Source organism: Stigmatopora nigra, chromosome 2 (assembly GCF_051989575.1).
Source record: "Stigmatopora nigra isolate UIUO_SnigA chromosome 2, RoL_Snig_1.1, whole genome shotgun sequence".
In the NCBI taxonomy this organism is placed as follows: Eukaryota; Metazoa; Chordata; class Actinopteri; order Syngnathiformes; family Syngnathidae; genus Stigmatopora; species Stigmatopora nigra.
Genome location: NC_135509.1, coordinates 5761135 through 5775676, shown reverse-complemented (window position 1 = coordinate 5775676; position 14542 = coordinate 5761135). Strand labels below are relative to the sequence as shown.

Genomic DNA, 14542 nt, shown 5'->3' with positions numbered 1-14542 from the left:
TATTCTGGCATCATTTGCAAAACATATTGTGAAACAAATCAGATACATTGTAAGTAAAAAAACAGCATTGGGACATTACAATGCATACATAGTTTTTTGTTTGGGATTAAAAAGGAAGGTCTGGCCTTATTATTCTTTAAAACATTAAGATACTATAATTTGTATTGTATTTGTATAATATTGTTAATGTAAAAACTTGAGTGGAGCATGTGAAATGAAAAGTGATGGTATTTTATCTTAGCCCTATATGGCCATTTTATTTAGATTTGATAATAGTTTTTTGATATTTTTTTTGTCCCTGATAAAATCTGACAACCTTTCTGACAAATTATATTTGAAATGCTATAGTCCTCTTGTTCCAAGGGACTTTTTAAGGCTGAAGAGTTTAAACCATTTGAATTTACCGTCAATTATTTAGAGGTTTGGGCTTTAAAGGGTTCAAAAGACGTTCATTAATATGAATATAACATGATCCAAGCATTTTGGAGAAGTTCAGGAACTCAGATTTAAGTAAAAAAAATGGAAGAGATTTCTTCACATACCTCTGAACATCGTTTACTAAGGCAGTCTGAAGAAGCAGGTCTCTTTTGGGAAGCAGGTTGTCACAAATAAGATTTTGATTGGCTCTCACAGCCACACCATTACATACACAGAGTGAACATAAAACATCCAGAATCTAAAAAAATAAAAAATAAAATTATTGCAGCATTTTAGATGGAGAGTCCATATATAAAATACAGATTGCAGTTAATCCTGATCTAGCCGTCCTTGAACTATTGGATGTGAATTGTTCAATACGGTAACAAATAAATTGTCTTGGAGGCTAAATTGTTTTTTACTGGCTCCTTTGTTATTGCACAAGGCATCGAGTGAAAGGATAAGGAATTAAAGTCTTAGTTGTGGGATTTGCGGTCGAATTTTGCAGGGATGAGTTTGTATTCTCATTAAATGTGGGGGCATAATAAGAATCTGTCATTTGACACCTTGTGGTTGCGTCCATGTTTGTACAGCAAAGAGATGATGGATTTGATGTGTCCTCTCTGGATTGTGTTGAGAGCCTCTGGACTTTCAATCAAGACACAATGGAGAACTTCTAGGATACCTAAAACGTACAAAATGTCATCATAAAAAGAGGTGTGCCCACATGCAAGCAGTTCCTATGTCAGAAATTAATCTAAAAAGTGGCAATAGAAAAGAATTTGTTACCCGATGATGATTCAAGTCTTTCCAGTTTGCTGACCAACCAGTCCAAATTCCGAGAAAACTGGGTGCAGTTGTTTCTGTTACCCCGAATGAGTGCAGCTGAGGAACACAAAATTAATCGAATTAGGAATGAATGAATACTATTTGAACGAAAAGACAAACAAACTAATTATATACTTTGACTATAATGCATCACTGTGATTTTATGGAACTGCAAACTCAGATGTATTTGAAATACAGGACAATGTTTATGTACTAAATTTGGAACAGACTTCAGAAAGAAACCTCAGTGCATTCTAAAGCTTTGATCTAAATGAAAGTCAATAACAGTAGCATCAAAAAGAAAATCTTCAAACCCTAACATGAGAACGGCTATAGAATGGGGCAAATGACTTTCAGCGACCAATTACTAGTGAACAGAAAAAAAAATCTGCCTTAGAGAGTACATTGAAACTCTCTGACCTCTCACAAACCTAATTTCTCCTCACTACAATTCAAGGGTGGTTGAGTGATAATGTCTGCTAAATAGTTTAACAGCACTTTGGGAGGAATAAGAAAACATCGAATTGCTGTGAAGCAGTGCAAGGGTATAATGTCTGATTGAAAGTGTTATTAAGAACAACTGGACTGTCTAGCTAAATCCCACCAATGCGTTACCACACTAAAATGACTTTCTATCATATTAGGTATAATCAGCAATCTCAACACAACAATCTAAAAAATCAATTTGCAATGTAAACAGCATTCCACTAAACCATGCTATCAGTATGGTTTTGGGGTACTTTATAAGAAGTGGGAAAAACAAATACTACTACATTGTGTTCAAAAAAATAATTAAATGGCACCAAATTTGGATGGGCATCATCTCTTTTTTTTCGCAATAAAAAGATACTGGAGCTATAACTACAGATATTTTAGATCATATTAAAATAAGGTTTTAGCTATTTATCTATTTGCATTAACAATGATTTTTTTTTCGAGTGGGTGGGAATAAATACCCTTCAATGTGTGCCTGTTTGCTGAATTATAATAGTTTATTTTTGTCCAAGTATAAGACCGTGAGGTTGTGGTGATGAATGCAAGGGCAGTCAAGGAGAGCTAAGTATAGGAATCTGTTGATGACAGAAAACAAATTAACTAAGACACAGTTCTCCAAAGAGAGCAACTTCTCAGGGTTACACAGTTAGCATTCATGACTCATTACAGAACCCATGAGAGGAAGCAAATGTCAGCACCAGTGATGGCTGGTATTTTATCAGTGGCTATAATTTCTTTTTGTTTGTTTGCAACAGTCTGCTGAGGAAAGTGACCCAAATGCAGACATTCTGTCCAGGGAGTGAGGACAAAGAGGTGAAGTAAGGAGAGAGTAGAACACTCAGCAAGCGTGTGAAAAGTTAAAAGCAAAAGGATGGAGGAGAAACACGCCGGAAGATGAATAATGCATGTCTAGCCAGGGTCGACAGCTGATGATGCCCAGAGATCCATCACTCGGGTCCGCTTACCCAGGAGCTCATAGAGGAGATTGAGGATGTCCTTCCATGCTGCCCCTGTCTCGTCCCCTGCTATCTCCCCAAAGTGGGCAGCGCTGTTGTCCAGGTTCATGCGGTCGATGCATTTTGACAAGAGGGTGAGCATGCCCTGGATACAAAAGGAAAGGCACCACTATGATTAATCAGTATTAGATTTAATGAGAATAACATTTTACTTCACTCCAATTAGTGTCATATTTTGGAATCCGATCACTGATTTTGTACTGCGGCCAAAAAATAAATAAATGTGGTTATAGCATTATGGAGCATTGTGTTGTGATTAAATTTATGTGACTTCTAATCACTTTGGGCAGACTGTAATCCTAGAATAAAAAAACACTCATAACCTAATCAGCATACAGTACACATTCACTGTGATCTAACATATTAAATTGTACAATGCACAAACTTTGTTGAGTTTCTTAAGTGGCTTTTGATGAGTATGTACTTTTACTGATTTATTTTTCTGATAATTTTTTCACTGCTGTTTTCATCATTTTTTTCCATTACTTATAATTAAGTTCTGAATGAGTTGAGTCAGCACTTCTTTTGCTAGCGTAACTTTTCTTCCATTTAATTTTTCACCTTTAGCGCAAATGATGTGATGTATCATCGTACCAATATCGGGATTGGACGTTTCATCGACGGATTTGCTCGCTTTCAAAATATTGTGGTCTAACAAAATACTTTAAAAAGAAGTTTAATATTAAATCAGGGGTAGGCAATTAATTTCACAAAAGGGAATTAACCTGTGGCTATAATCTTACATATTTACATGTATATGTTCATTAATCTGTAAAGTCCAGTTATCCAATAAATCTAACTCAAACTCAAGCAGATTCTTCAATAAACAGCACAACAAACTGACCAGAGGTGCTACTACAACATGAAGGCCTTGTGTTTATCACCATTGGTTTGTTAATTTATTGTTGTTTGAAACTATGTTCATTGGAGAAAAGCCGACATTAAACAACATTCATTAATCAGCATTACAAAGGAAATAGACCAAATTATTGCCTCCCTTGTTTTACTGGTTGGTCAGCACCATGGACAGAGCCCACATCTGTTCAAATGACCTCTGTCCATGGTGCTGACTGACCAGTAAATGTCATAATAAACCTCATTTCAATACACCTGTGAACTACTGTATATCGACCCAGAGAAAGTAATGCACTAATGATAAATGGTGCATTGCATAATAGAGCTAAGCACCAAAGCTTACCTCATCTTTGAAGAGGTCTTGGCGTTTGATGAGAGAGCGCAAGAGACATTGCTTCTTTTCATGCTCCAGCTCAGAGTCAGGTTGCTTAAAGTATTCGATCAGGTCATTCAATGTCTGTAGCACCTCTTTTACATAGCCGGCCACCTCCATGGACGCACCCGTGGCGGTGCTGTCTAAAGTCCTTTAGAAATACAGACAAAATTATCCCACTTTGCTGTGTTTTTTAGTGCATTTGAGCACCGAGGGGTCTACTGTTGGTGCTCAAACTCCCAGAAAGCCTACTTGTTTGTCATTACTTGATGAAGTTGGTGAAGAGGAGAGTTGTGTTGCGGATGTTGCGGGCAGCTTGAGACTCCTCATGTTGGCAGCGCTGGAGTGTCAGGCCGTCATCCATGTGGCCCTCAGAATGCAAGCAAGCCTAAGTTGAGAAATAAAGCATTGAGACCAAAAAGTATCAAACTCAAAAGTCAAGATATTTAATTGCATGTGACTCTGCCAAAATAAATCATATAAATCTACACCATGCTTCCTGCTAAAATATGTACCAGAATTGTCTTCACTTTTATTCAATGCAGTGATACTGCATTCACTTTCAATGTTTGTATTAATCATCAATCATCATGAATATGTTAGGACAAAATAAGTACTACAATAATGCACAATAAACTGATACGTTTGCGATAAAAACATTGGCTTACCATTTACTGTTTTCTTTTCTCAATAAAAGTGCATCTGAAACAATGTTTCTACTATTGTGTAAAACCGCTAAAGCTGGCAATTGTTTGTGCTTTTGGGATGCTTGTAAACTTGGTACTTGGAACCCTGTTTAGAAAATCCAATTCTGTGCAGTGTATATCAGTGCCATATTATACATATGTTTTCACAAATTGGCAAATCTAATCCATACCTACTTTTTACATACCATAGTATATACACTCATATAATTAGAGTACGATGACATTTACAGTTGTAAGGCCTTCATGGGGGTATGCATTTTCTGGATGTCTACTTTAATGAGCGGGGCTCATATTTGACTCACTGTAACCAAATACTCAAATTAAGGAGAGGGGTCAGGTTGGTGTAAATTGATCGTAGTTACCCTAAACTAGCATGCCAGACCATGCCATGTTCCGTGGTGTGGGGTCAAGCCGTTAGGGACTGCCAGGCAAAAGAACATGGTTTGATGTTACTGGGTGCGTGCCCAGGAATCCCCTTGAATTCCCAATGCAAGTCATACAAACTCTCAAATACTTTGGAGCCTTTTTGAACATTTTAACTAAGATCCTGTCTCACACCTGGTACAAGTCTGGTGGGGAAGAATGGGGGTCAAGTCAGAATTCAGTTTGGAGTGTAAAGCCAAAGATATTATTTTACCCTTCTTTTCACGGGGCCAAGGCGAGATGATTTGGCATCTGGCGCTTGGTAGGACAACCATAGACCAGTTGCCACATGCATGACGAAGCAGACAGAATCGCCATATTTGATCTCTGCCACACCCATGCCATCAATGTCTCGTTTTGGAGCAGAGTCGCTCTTTTCCTGTTTTGATATGGAATAGAAATCATGACAAATTAAGAAGAATTCTAAACAGACTACGATACTGTCATTTTTGCATATATCTACTAAGATCCCCTGGCATATGTGATGATGAGAAATTAATATGTCTTCATATCACTGAAGGGTTTACTTTTGTTTTTAAAAGTTGGACTTTGGAGCAAGGAGAGGACAGTGTTGTTAAATAAAAATGCCTAATTAGGTGACTGAAGTAATGTCTGGGAATAAAAAGATCAACATCTATTAAATGCTATTACCCTATTTGCATATAGAGCAATTCTTTCTAGCACTTGATTTTTGTTTAAACTTGAAAGTGTCTTTATCTTGAGTTGACCGACTAAAGGGAAAATGCAATAACTCAGCCAATTATCAGTAAATGAGTTTAAGTATTGTCTGCTCAGCCATTGTAAAATGTACAAAAGTAGGGTAATCCATGAACTCATAAGATTAAAGGCTCTTCTGAACGGACTTTAATAAAATATCTAGAAGATATTTAGTACACTGGTAGTGTTAGATCGGTCCATAATTTTGTATATGTATCAACTAAATAATCTCAAAATACTAGTTGCAAATGTATCATCGGAAAATGAGGGTAATCCCATTCAGGTTTTTGCATTGTAAACAAAATTTTAAGACATTATGGTAGTGCTTTTTCAGTAGTCTTCAAAATATTTTGCAATGCTTCTTCAGGTTGTTTTAACGGCATATTTCCAACCACTAAAAATGTGGAGTGTCCGGTATGCTCCTTTTTTAAAGGTCAAAATTTTAAAAAGCAGTACCTTAGAGTGATAAGCAGTTCTACCTCTGTAGGTGCAATGATGACAAGGAGATTTAGGAAACACTTAAACATTTCTACTCTTGAGGTTTAGTGACATCACATCTAAATTTTGCAAGTGTGACCGATACTTGACCTTGGAGGACCTGAAGCAAAACGAGGTAGACATGGTGTCTGACATCTCCCGGTCCCGCAGGACCAGTCCTCGGTCCTCAGTGAGTGCTAGGTAATGGCCAGTGGAGAGGTGGCGTAGTCGAAAGGCCTGACCCCAGCGAATGTGGCTTCCACTCCAGCTGAACACAGCACACATCATTAGCTTTTATGTTTTCCGAAATGAACACTAAAACCACATCTTACTACACCCAGTGGCCGTGCAGCATGCTAATGACTTCACTAAAGCTCAAGGCAGTGCTGGGCACTTGAAATCCTTTGTTTTTTCAGAAAAAAAATGGAAAAAAAGGTGCATGTCAACAAAACACAGACTGACAACCCTATCAGAGTTGTATCACACAGTGTGATTAAAGGAAAATTGCGTGGGTGGGCATTTTAAGATGGGATGAAAACAGAGATGATTGAAAGAGATGTCAATCAGGTCTTCTGGAGGCGAAGTAATTGGTATTGACAGCTCAGAGGAAAAGGAGGCATAGTCATTCATGACAACAACCAATTGAAATATCAACACTTTCAATATTTTTGGGTATTCTTCCTGGCTTTGCACTATTTTAGGCCCACCACACGATGCAGCCAAACCTTGACCATCCCCCCAAAAACGATAGTTAGCAGCAAAGCTTACAATAAGAAAGCTGACTCCTACTCTTTAGAGCTTCTAAGGCGTTATGTGTAGTGAGCATAAGTTTTTACATACCATCAAAAGGATGCATGATCGTGTAAGAAGAAGCAAGTTGCTATAGCACGAAGACGTGGGGGGAAATAAAAGCTAGAATGTGGATATATTGAGGCTCCTGATTGCCCCATTCATTTGAATGTACATGCATACATTTTGGTGACACTGACTGCAAGCTGAGAAAAGAACAGACCTGCATTAAGAACTTCAACCCACCTGATCCGCAGAGGTTCCAGTCTCCATAAAGAGCGGGCTTTTGATGCACCCTTCCCTGCTTCGTAGTTGACTAACCTGAGAATATGCAATGTTTTGCAAATATTACAACATATCCAGTGCAATCTAATCAGAAAACATGACATTTTTTAACCTCTAGCATTATATACAGTGCTGAAAATCCCACATATTTTGAATGCAATTTGACGAGAGCCATATTGTGTGTGCATTTGAATATACCATGTACATTTCTATGTTCTCTTTACGGCTATTCTGAATATGTATTGTTATTTCTGTGTTGTTTTTCAATGCTTTGATCGACACAAAAATGCATGATTGAAATAAATTTGCAGAAAGCAACAACAGAACCCTAAAGTCCTCCCAATTTTTGTGAGACAGATTGAAAACCACCAAAGTGGTAGTTTCATATCCATGGTTCTCAATCTGAACCTTGAACAGCTCAGATCAGACTATTGATAACGTCACTCTGCGTGACAGAAAACTCGGTGCAACCTAAGTGCAGAGCAGTAAAAAAGAATGAAGCAACACTCAAGAGAGAGGAAAAACAAGTTTCCCCATCGGTCTGTGGGGAGCTTTACAGGCAAAGCACGTATCGAAACAAGACAATATATGTGAAAGTTATTCATGTGTGATAAAAGAAAGAGGATACAGACTGACATGACCGCAGTTCTAAGTTGAAGATAAACTCTTAAGACTGTGTTGTTGGCGAAAGATTTAGATAAGTTGTGCTTTTGAATGCGAGTTAAAAAAAAAGCATCACCCACATTATTCATTATGTTTAACCCTCTGGTAATTTTCATTGCTAGTGACAGTCGCAAAGCTCTAGCGCATTGCATAGAGAGAAGACCCCATTCATCTTCTTCGATTGCCCACTTAGCAAGTTGGGTTAGTCAGAGGTTTCTCATTAGTCTGCTATAAAACAGCGTTAAAAATCCATTTGTGTTTAAACATCTTGGGACTTAACAAAAATGGACCCAATACCTCTGTTCCTCTTCACTCCTTTCTGCTCCAGGGATGGTCAAGCTCTCATCATGGCCACGACAGAGACGCATCACATGACCACCGACCAAATACCCTAATTGAACAAGTGGAATGTGAATTGACTGATACTGAAAAGGCTGTTAGTTTACATTCTTTTAACAATATTTCATAATCCTTTAGTATCCAATTTTCTCTCAAATAACTGAACACAATTTATTAAATCAAAAGCAAGTTTTCTATTAAAGGGAAAGACAAAACCGTTATCATATCATCCCACTACAGAGAAGCATGTTTCCTAAATTGAAACTCACCCAGAATGACATTTTTCTGATGTGTAATAGTTAAAAAAAAAAAATAAGTAAAAGCCACTATTTCCACAAGATGGTCAATCCAGTGGACATACTAATTTAAAATGTATGTAGTTGAAAATGCAGTCCACTAACCTACAGCCATGTTGCTTGATGAGCAGGTTGGCTGGACATTCCACAAGGTTTGCATGAAGGATGCATCCACCTGGATGTTGCTATTGGAGATGGAGAGGTGCTGAAATAAGAAAAAGCCATAGCAATTTAGACAGAAAGGTCCAAAATAAATGTAAAATAATAACACTGGCATTAGGGAAGCAATAATTAGCCTAGAGAGAAAGGTGGAATTCCCAGCGCTGGGATTCAAATAAAATATTACGGCAACCTCTTCATCTGTCAACAAGTGCTGTCAAACAACTTTGGATGGCTGGATGGTGGATAAAAAGCACCAGTGCATCATCAGCACTTCCTGGAGTAGCAATGCTAAGATAATTCTTAACAATAACTCCATCCCGCAGACGAGCTTGGACTTACTCCAGCCTCCCCACGAGCAGGATTTACAAGTTTGTGGATGCTTGACAAAACGTGAACATGCTGAACAATGACTTCTGTTTTACAACATCGTCCCCCAAGAGCAAGGTTGAACTTGGAATTTAAAAAAATTGGGTTTTGATGTGAATTTGATGTTAAAACGGAATACAAATGTGAATACACAAGAGCATACATATATACATATATGTATATATAAGGTTAAAATCTTATTTAAAATCTCACAGAAATGTTTTTTTCCCCTATTTGGAACAAAGTTCTTCAATAGGTTTTCTTATTTAGCCAACATCAAGTGAATACACTTCAAATGTAAGACATAAAGATATACATTTTTATTAAGATAACGAAACCTTATAACCTGCAACAGCAGCACATCATCAACAACTCTAATGGCTCTCTAATTACTGTTGCGTGAATTCCAAGAGTGCCCATTCCTTGAAGAGAAAACTTGAGCCAATTTTTGTGGAGATTTCCCATGGGGCAATGTGCAACTTGGACATTTGCCAGCCTTGCATTAAAATCACATTTGCCTGTCTAAATGGCTATAGCAATACATCGCTGCTGAATTTTGGATGCTTGCCACATTGCCACCTCACCATTTTGCTTTCCTTCTGTTAAGCTTCTAAACATTTTTTCTTAAAAGTCTTCCTTTCATTCCATTTTTCTCACCCATGGAGTAAATGGATATAGAGTCGTGCAGAAAAGACAACAACATTAAAATGAAATTAGATTTCTATTACAGATAAACAGGCTTTAAGCACCCTTATACAGTTGTTGTCATCCTTGCTTGTGAAGTTGGACAGTGACAGAGAAGCAAAGCAGACAACTGCAGTAGAACCTCTAGACATGCAGGGGAAAATCAATATTTAGTTCAATTCTATTGCAAGTAGTAAGAGTGAATATTTAGACTAGAAAAATAACAGCACAGCAACTTATGCAGTCAGAGTTAAAACAATGATGGAGGGTGATTTTGCACGTTTCACAATACTGAGCAATGCATATAAATGCACGATATAGTCGATATTAGTCAATATGTTGCTCGAAATTGTGAGGTAACCAAATGGGATACTTTTCAGTTTATGTGGTCCTAATAAGAATGAGCACTGTGCAGAATATGGATGGATAGAAGAGGTAAGAAGAGGATTGTGGAGATTCAACTGACCAAGTATCGTTCGGTTGACACGCTGACGAGAATAAGGTCATCTCCGATCCGGACCTTCTCTCCTTCTGACCTCTGCTTGGACGCAGGGTGGATGGTCCACCAACATGCTTCTCCTGTTAATGCAAACAATCTTCCATATTAGCAACTACGAGATGCTGGAATGTACGACAGCTGATAAATGAGACACCCTGCTGGCCAACATATCATTAGGGTAACTTTCTATTCTAGGGAGCATTAAATATAACCATCATGTGAAGAACCATTCTGTTGATATATTGTCTCAATACTGCTGTTAAGCTAAAAAATAACTGACTAAGATCTGAATAAAATAATAGCACCTATTGAATCTTCTTGTAGTCCGACATCGAATGACAACTTGTCAGTCAATGATCTTGAAGTCTTCAAACAGGTCAGGTACTAGTACAAAATTAAAGAGAAATATGAAATGCAGTATTTGAGAGAATGTAGTATACATCGTGTCATATTACAAAAAAAACTATATACAATATTATAAAAAAACAATATAGTATATTACAAAAAAAATTCCTTGACAAAGAATTTGTAGACAATTGCAAAATACCACAATAGAAATATTAAAATTAAATAATTCATTGAAATGTTCCCATAAAAAAAAGTTCCATATGCCTATTAGTTTCCATTAGTACTCACCATGCCACTGAAAGAGTGGCGCAGGAGGATGGCATGACCATAAAGGAGGGTCCGATGTCCTCCCCCCTGACCAGCCTGCCGGGGAAGAAAAGAAATACAGAATTACATCCCAACTCTTATTTTTTCAACCAATAATTTCACCCAATCTTGGTGGTAATCTTGGTGAATTTCTGGTTCAAGCTGAAGAAGAGCTGTATGAGAAGCAAATTATTTTTTTTGAGTGCAAGCAGGTTAGGCAAACTGAGAACATAAATATACAACTAAAAAATAAATAAATAACCAGCGCATACAAAACAAATAAATCCTAAACTATTCAAGTAAAAAAATTCACAGTCAAAATTTACATTGGCAAAATAATAACATGGCGGATGAGTAGTTAGCTCGTCGGCCTCACAGTTCTGGGGTCCTGGGTTCAAATCCAGGTCAGTCCTCCTGTGTGGAGTTTGCATGTTCTGTCAGGGCTTTGTGGGTTTTCTCCGGGTACTCCAGTTTCCTCCCACATTCCAAAAACATGCATGGTAGGCTGATTGGACACTCTAAATTGCCCCTAGGTATGGCTTATAGGGTGTCCCCCACCTCTGGCCACCTCAATTCAGCTGGGATAGGCCCCAGCACCTCCCTTGTGAGGATAAGCAGTTCAGAAAATGAATGAAAAAAATAACAATAATAATTATATGATATAACCCAATATGACACCGCACATTGAGGTTAATTAATTTCATTTCTGCTTACCTTTTTAATCAACCTCTAGTGGCACAAGGAGGAAGAAAGAGAATATATTATAGGACCATCTACTTTTTAACTAATTTTCAGTCTTCTTATCTCTACGTGAGCCTGAATATATTCACTGTTTGAAGTTTTCCAATAAATACTGTCCTTCATGGCTGACTTTGAAATATTAAAAAAAGAGCCTTTAAACAACTTTTAAAATTTTGTCTTATCGAAAGCATGCACTGAATATGATTTATGACCTTTGTTTGCAGTACCCCTGCGTTGTCTGGCATCCTAAAATGACCCAATCAGACTGCAACATTTTTTTTTTTTAAATGGACAAACACATAGAGGAGAGTTGAATCGAAGAAAAACTAGAAGGTTATACAGTAACAGCTTGGAGTGAAAGAAGCTGTTGTGCACAGCAAGATACCCTGTATTTCAAGCTTGTTGTACTGACACATCCTTGCCAAGAATGGTGACCTTTACTTAGGTGACCCATTTGGTGTACTGTATCCTAAACAGTTTGATATTTAGATGCACTCTGCATGTGCTTTACAAGATGAGTGGAGGAGTCAGTTGCATATTCAAAGAATAATTGTTTCTAAATAAATTCCCAGAGGGTTAAATGTCAAGTGTGATACAGGAGTTTCAACTTTTGTTAAAATATGTGTGAACGTTTCTCACGCATGGTGTCTTCATGCAAATGTACAATCCATCATTTTCAACAACAAAAAAAGCACCACAATTACATACCAACATTTTACCATGATAATATAGTAACAATTAATTGAGAATGATTGAGCAAAAATGGCTAAACAAAAAGCTTAGTTGGAATTGTAGGGAATAGAAAAGTACTTGTATGATGCCTTCAGTACCTTCTAATTAATTAATTACACAGTTCTTGTACTAAATGTGGCCCCCCAAGACCTAAGCAAAACTTGGGATGTCTACAGCAGCTACAATGAAAATTTGCTCCGTGCTGTAAGTCACAGTTCTAAGACATCCATGACAAAGTAATTAATAGTACTTGGACTGACTGTGTGTAACTCAAAACTGAAAGCTACGCTGTTGCCTAATTTACAACCCAAGCAGAGCCCACGCACAAACCAAATGTGCTTTAGTTTTTGGTAAATAAGCCAAAACAATTCCGTAATGCTGCTTGCTGAAACAGGTGCCTGTCATATGGTTATAAACTAAATGTCACACATGCCAAAACTGCAGTGTTTATAAAAAAACAGTTCACATCCTTTAACCGGTTTGTCAGCATATCCCTCATGTACACAGATGGAAAAACAAGCTTATGGACGTAGCCATTTGTCATGGTTGCCACTCTAATAACATACTAACAAAACACGGTGTCTAGGTAATATCCAAATCAAACCTGAACAATAAAGACAAATGGAGCATAATTATGGAGAGGAGTATGAGATGGGATTTATTAGTCTCATTACCAGAGTTTGTATCACGGCCAACTAAGTGTACTCTTGCCAAAAGAAGAGTTGGCAACAGTCAGCAGATATCCAGCTACTGAGGCCAATAACAATACATGTCGACAAAAATAGATAATGAGGGGTGTCGTACATACGGTTGAAGCCAGATTCACCTGGGACAGCAAATTTGAGTGTATTTCGGAACAATCGTGCAAAGGCAAATCAACATGCAAGGTTTAACTTCAGCATTTCTATATACTTACTTAAAGACAAGTGTGTTTGATCTACCTGGGCAGGTTAATACGATAATTTGGCACCTGTGCAAAAATGGTCACTGATCATGTGATCATGTCATTGTCAGATAAACACTAGTAATATCTTTAAAAAAGTGTTGTCATGGAATTTCCATATTTTGCATCACAATACTTAATTGCTAGGAGAACTTTTATAAATGTTTTGTCAAAATATAAGCAACTTCATATATATTATGCTTCACTACTACCACTAAAAGCCCACTGTACTAATTGTTGGTATATAATTATGTAGCTTTCTGGCAATGTTTATCGTAATTCAGGATTATTATCAGGAACTTGGTATCCTTAAAATGCCTCTTGCGTGAAATCTAATAATAAAAATTGTTCATGTATGGTGATTTTATCCCCAAAGAACAGATGATATTCCTCAATGTAAAATGTGCATTCACATTTATATTACCAATATACACACTACAAGTTGTTGCCAGAGCTGACTGGACTAGACTGGAAATGAGAACGTGTCAGGTTTATGAACCAGAGAATATCACCAAGGTAACGACTTTACCGTTAATAGAAGTCCATCTCGCTCCCAATTATCTGGCCTTCTCAATAGATTGCTTAATAAACATGCCAAGAGAGTTGGACAGGAGCCGACAAGAAGAAAAAAAAAAACAGCCAACTCTGCTTTGTATAAATACAAAGCTGTGATTATCCGTGCTGGGGTGCAATCACTTATAATTTCCACTCCCCCTCTGAACCAAAATAGCCTTTCATTATCACTGACTTCAGATTTGTCTTTGGTGCACTGACCAGAAAATGAAGTGACAGCATACCTTGAAATGTGTGCTGCAATAATTTATCCAGAATAGATTAATAACTCGTTTAGACATTCTTTACCTAATTATGATTTAAATCCTCTTGAGCCTCAAAAGAGTAATAACCATGCTCTGATTTCTTAAATCATTGGTGCAAAATGACTAAATTACCTTTATAATTAAACCAAAAATATTTACAAATATATGCTTTTTCTTTGGATATCAATAATACATATTTTACCAAGTTTTATGATATTCACTAGTCTTGGTTGAAATATCATTCCTTGTTGTTAGATCACCAC

At 37.2% G+C, this 14542-nt stretch overlaps 1 protein-coding gene across 4 annotated transcripts in view; it reads right to left on the bottom strand.

Annotated features, from left to right (window-relative positions):
- The window catches only part of ryr3 (ryanodine receptor 3), a 57779-nt gene that overhangs the window by 34916 nt on the left and 8321 nt on the right, over positions 1-14542 (bottom strand). For all 4 annotated transcript variants that reach the window (XM_077710657.1, XM_077710653.1, XM_077710654.1 and 1 more), the window contains exons 4-17: positions 11028-11102; positions 10697-10775; positions 10359-10471; positions 8786-8885; positions 8343-8436; positions 7344-7418; positions 6420-6576; positions 5329-5493; positions 4251-4372; positions 3955-4135; positions 2706-2841; positions 1207-1302; positions 984-1102; positions 543-676 (exon numbers count right to left, since the gene is read on the bottom strand). In XM_077710657.1, the coding sequence (XP_077566783.1) occupies positions 543-676; positions 984-1102; positions 1207-1302; positions 2706-2841; positions 3955-4135; positions 4251-4372; positions 5329-5493; positions 6420-6576; positions 7344-7418; positions 8343-8436; positions 8786-8885; positions 10359-10471; positions 10697-10775; positions 11028-11102 (1646 nt within the window). The remainder of the gene's footprint in view (positions 1-542; positions 677-983; positions 1103-1206; positions 1303-2705; positions 2842-3954; positions 4136-4250; positions 4373-5328; positions 5494-6419; positions 6577-7343; positions 7419-8342; positions 8437-8785; positions 8886-10358; positions 10472-10696; positions 10776-11027; positions 11103-14542) is intronic.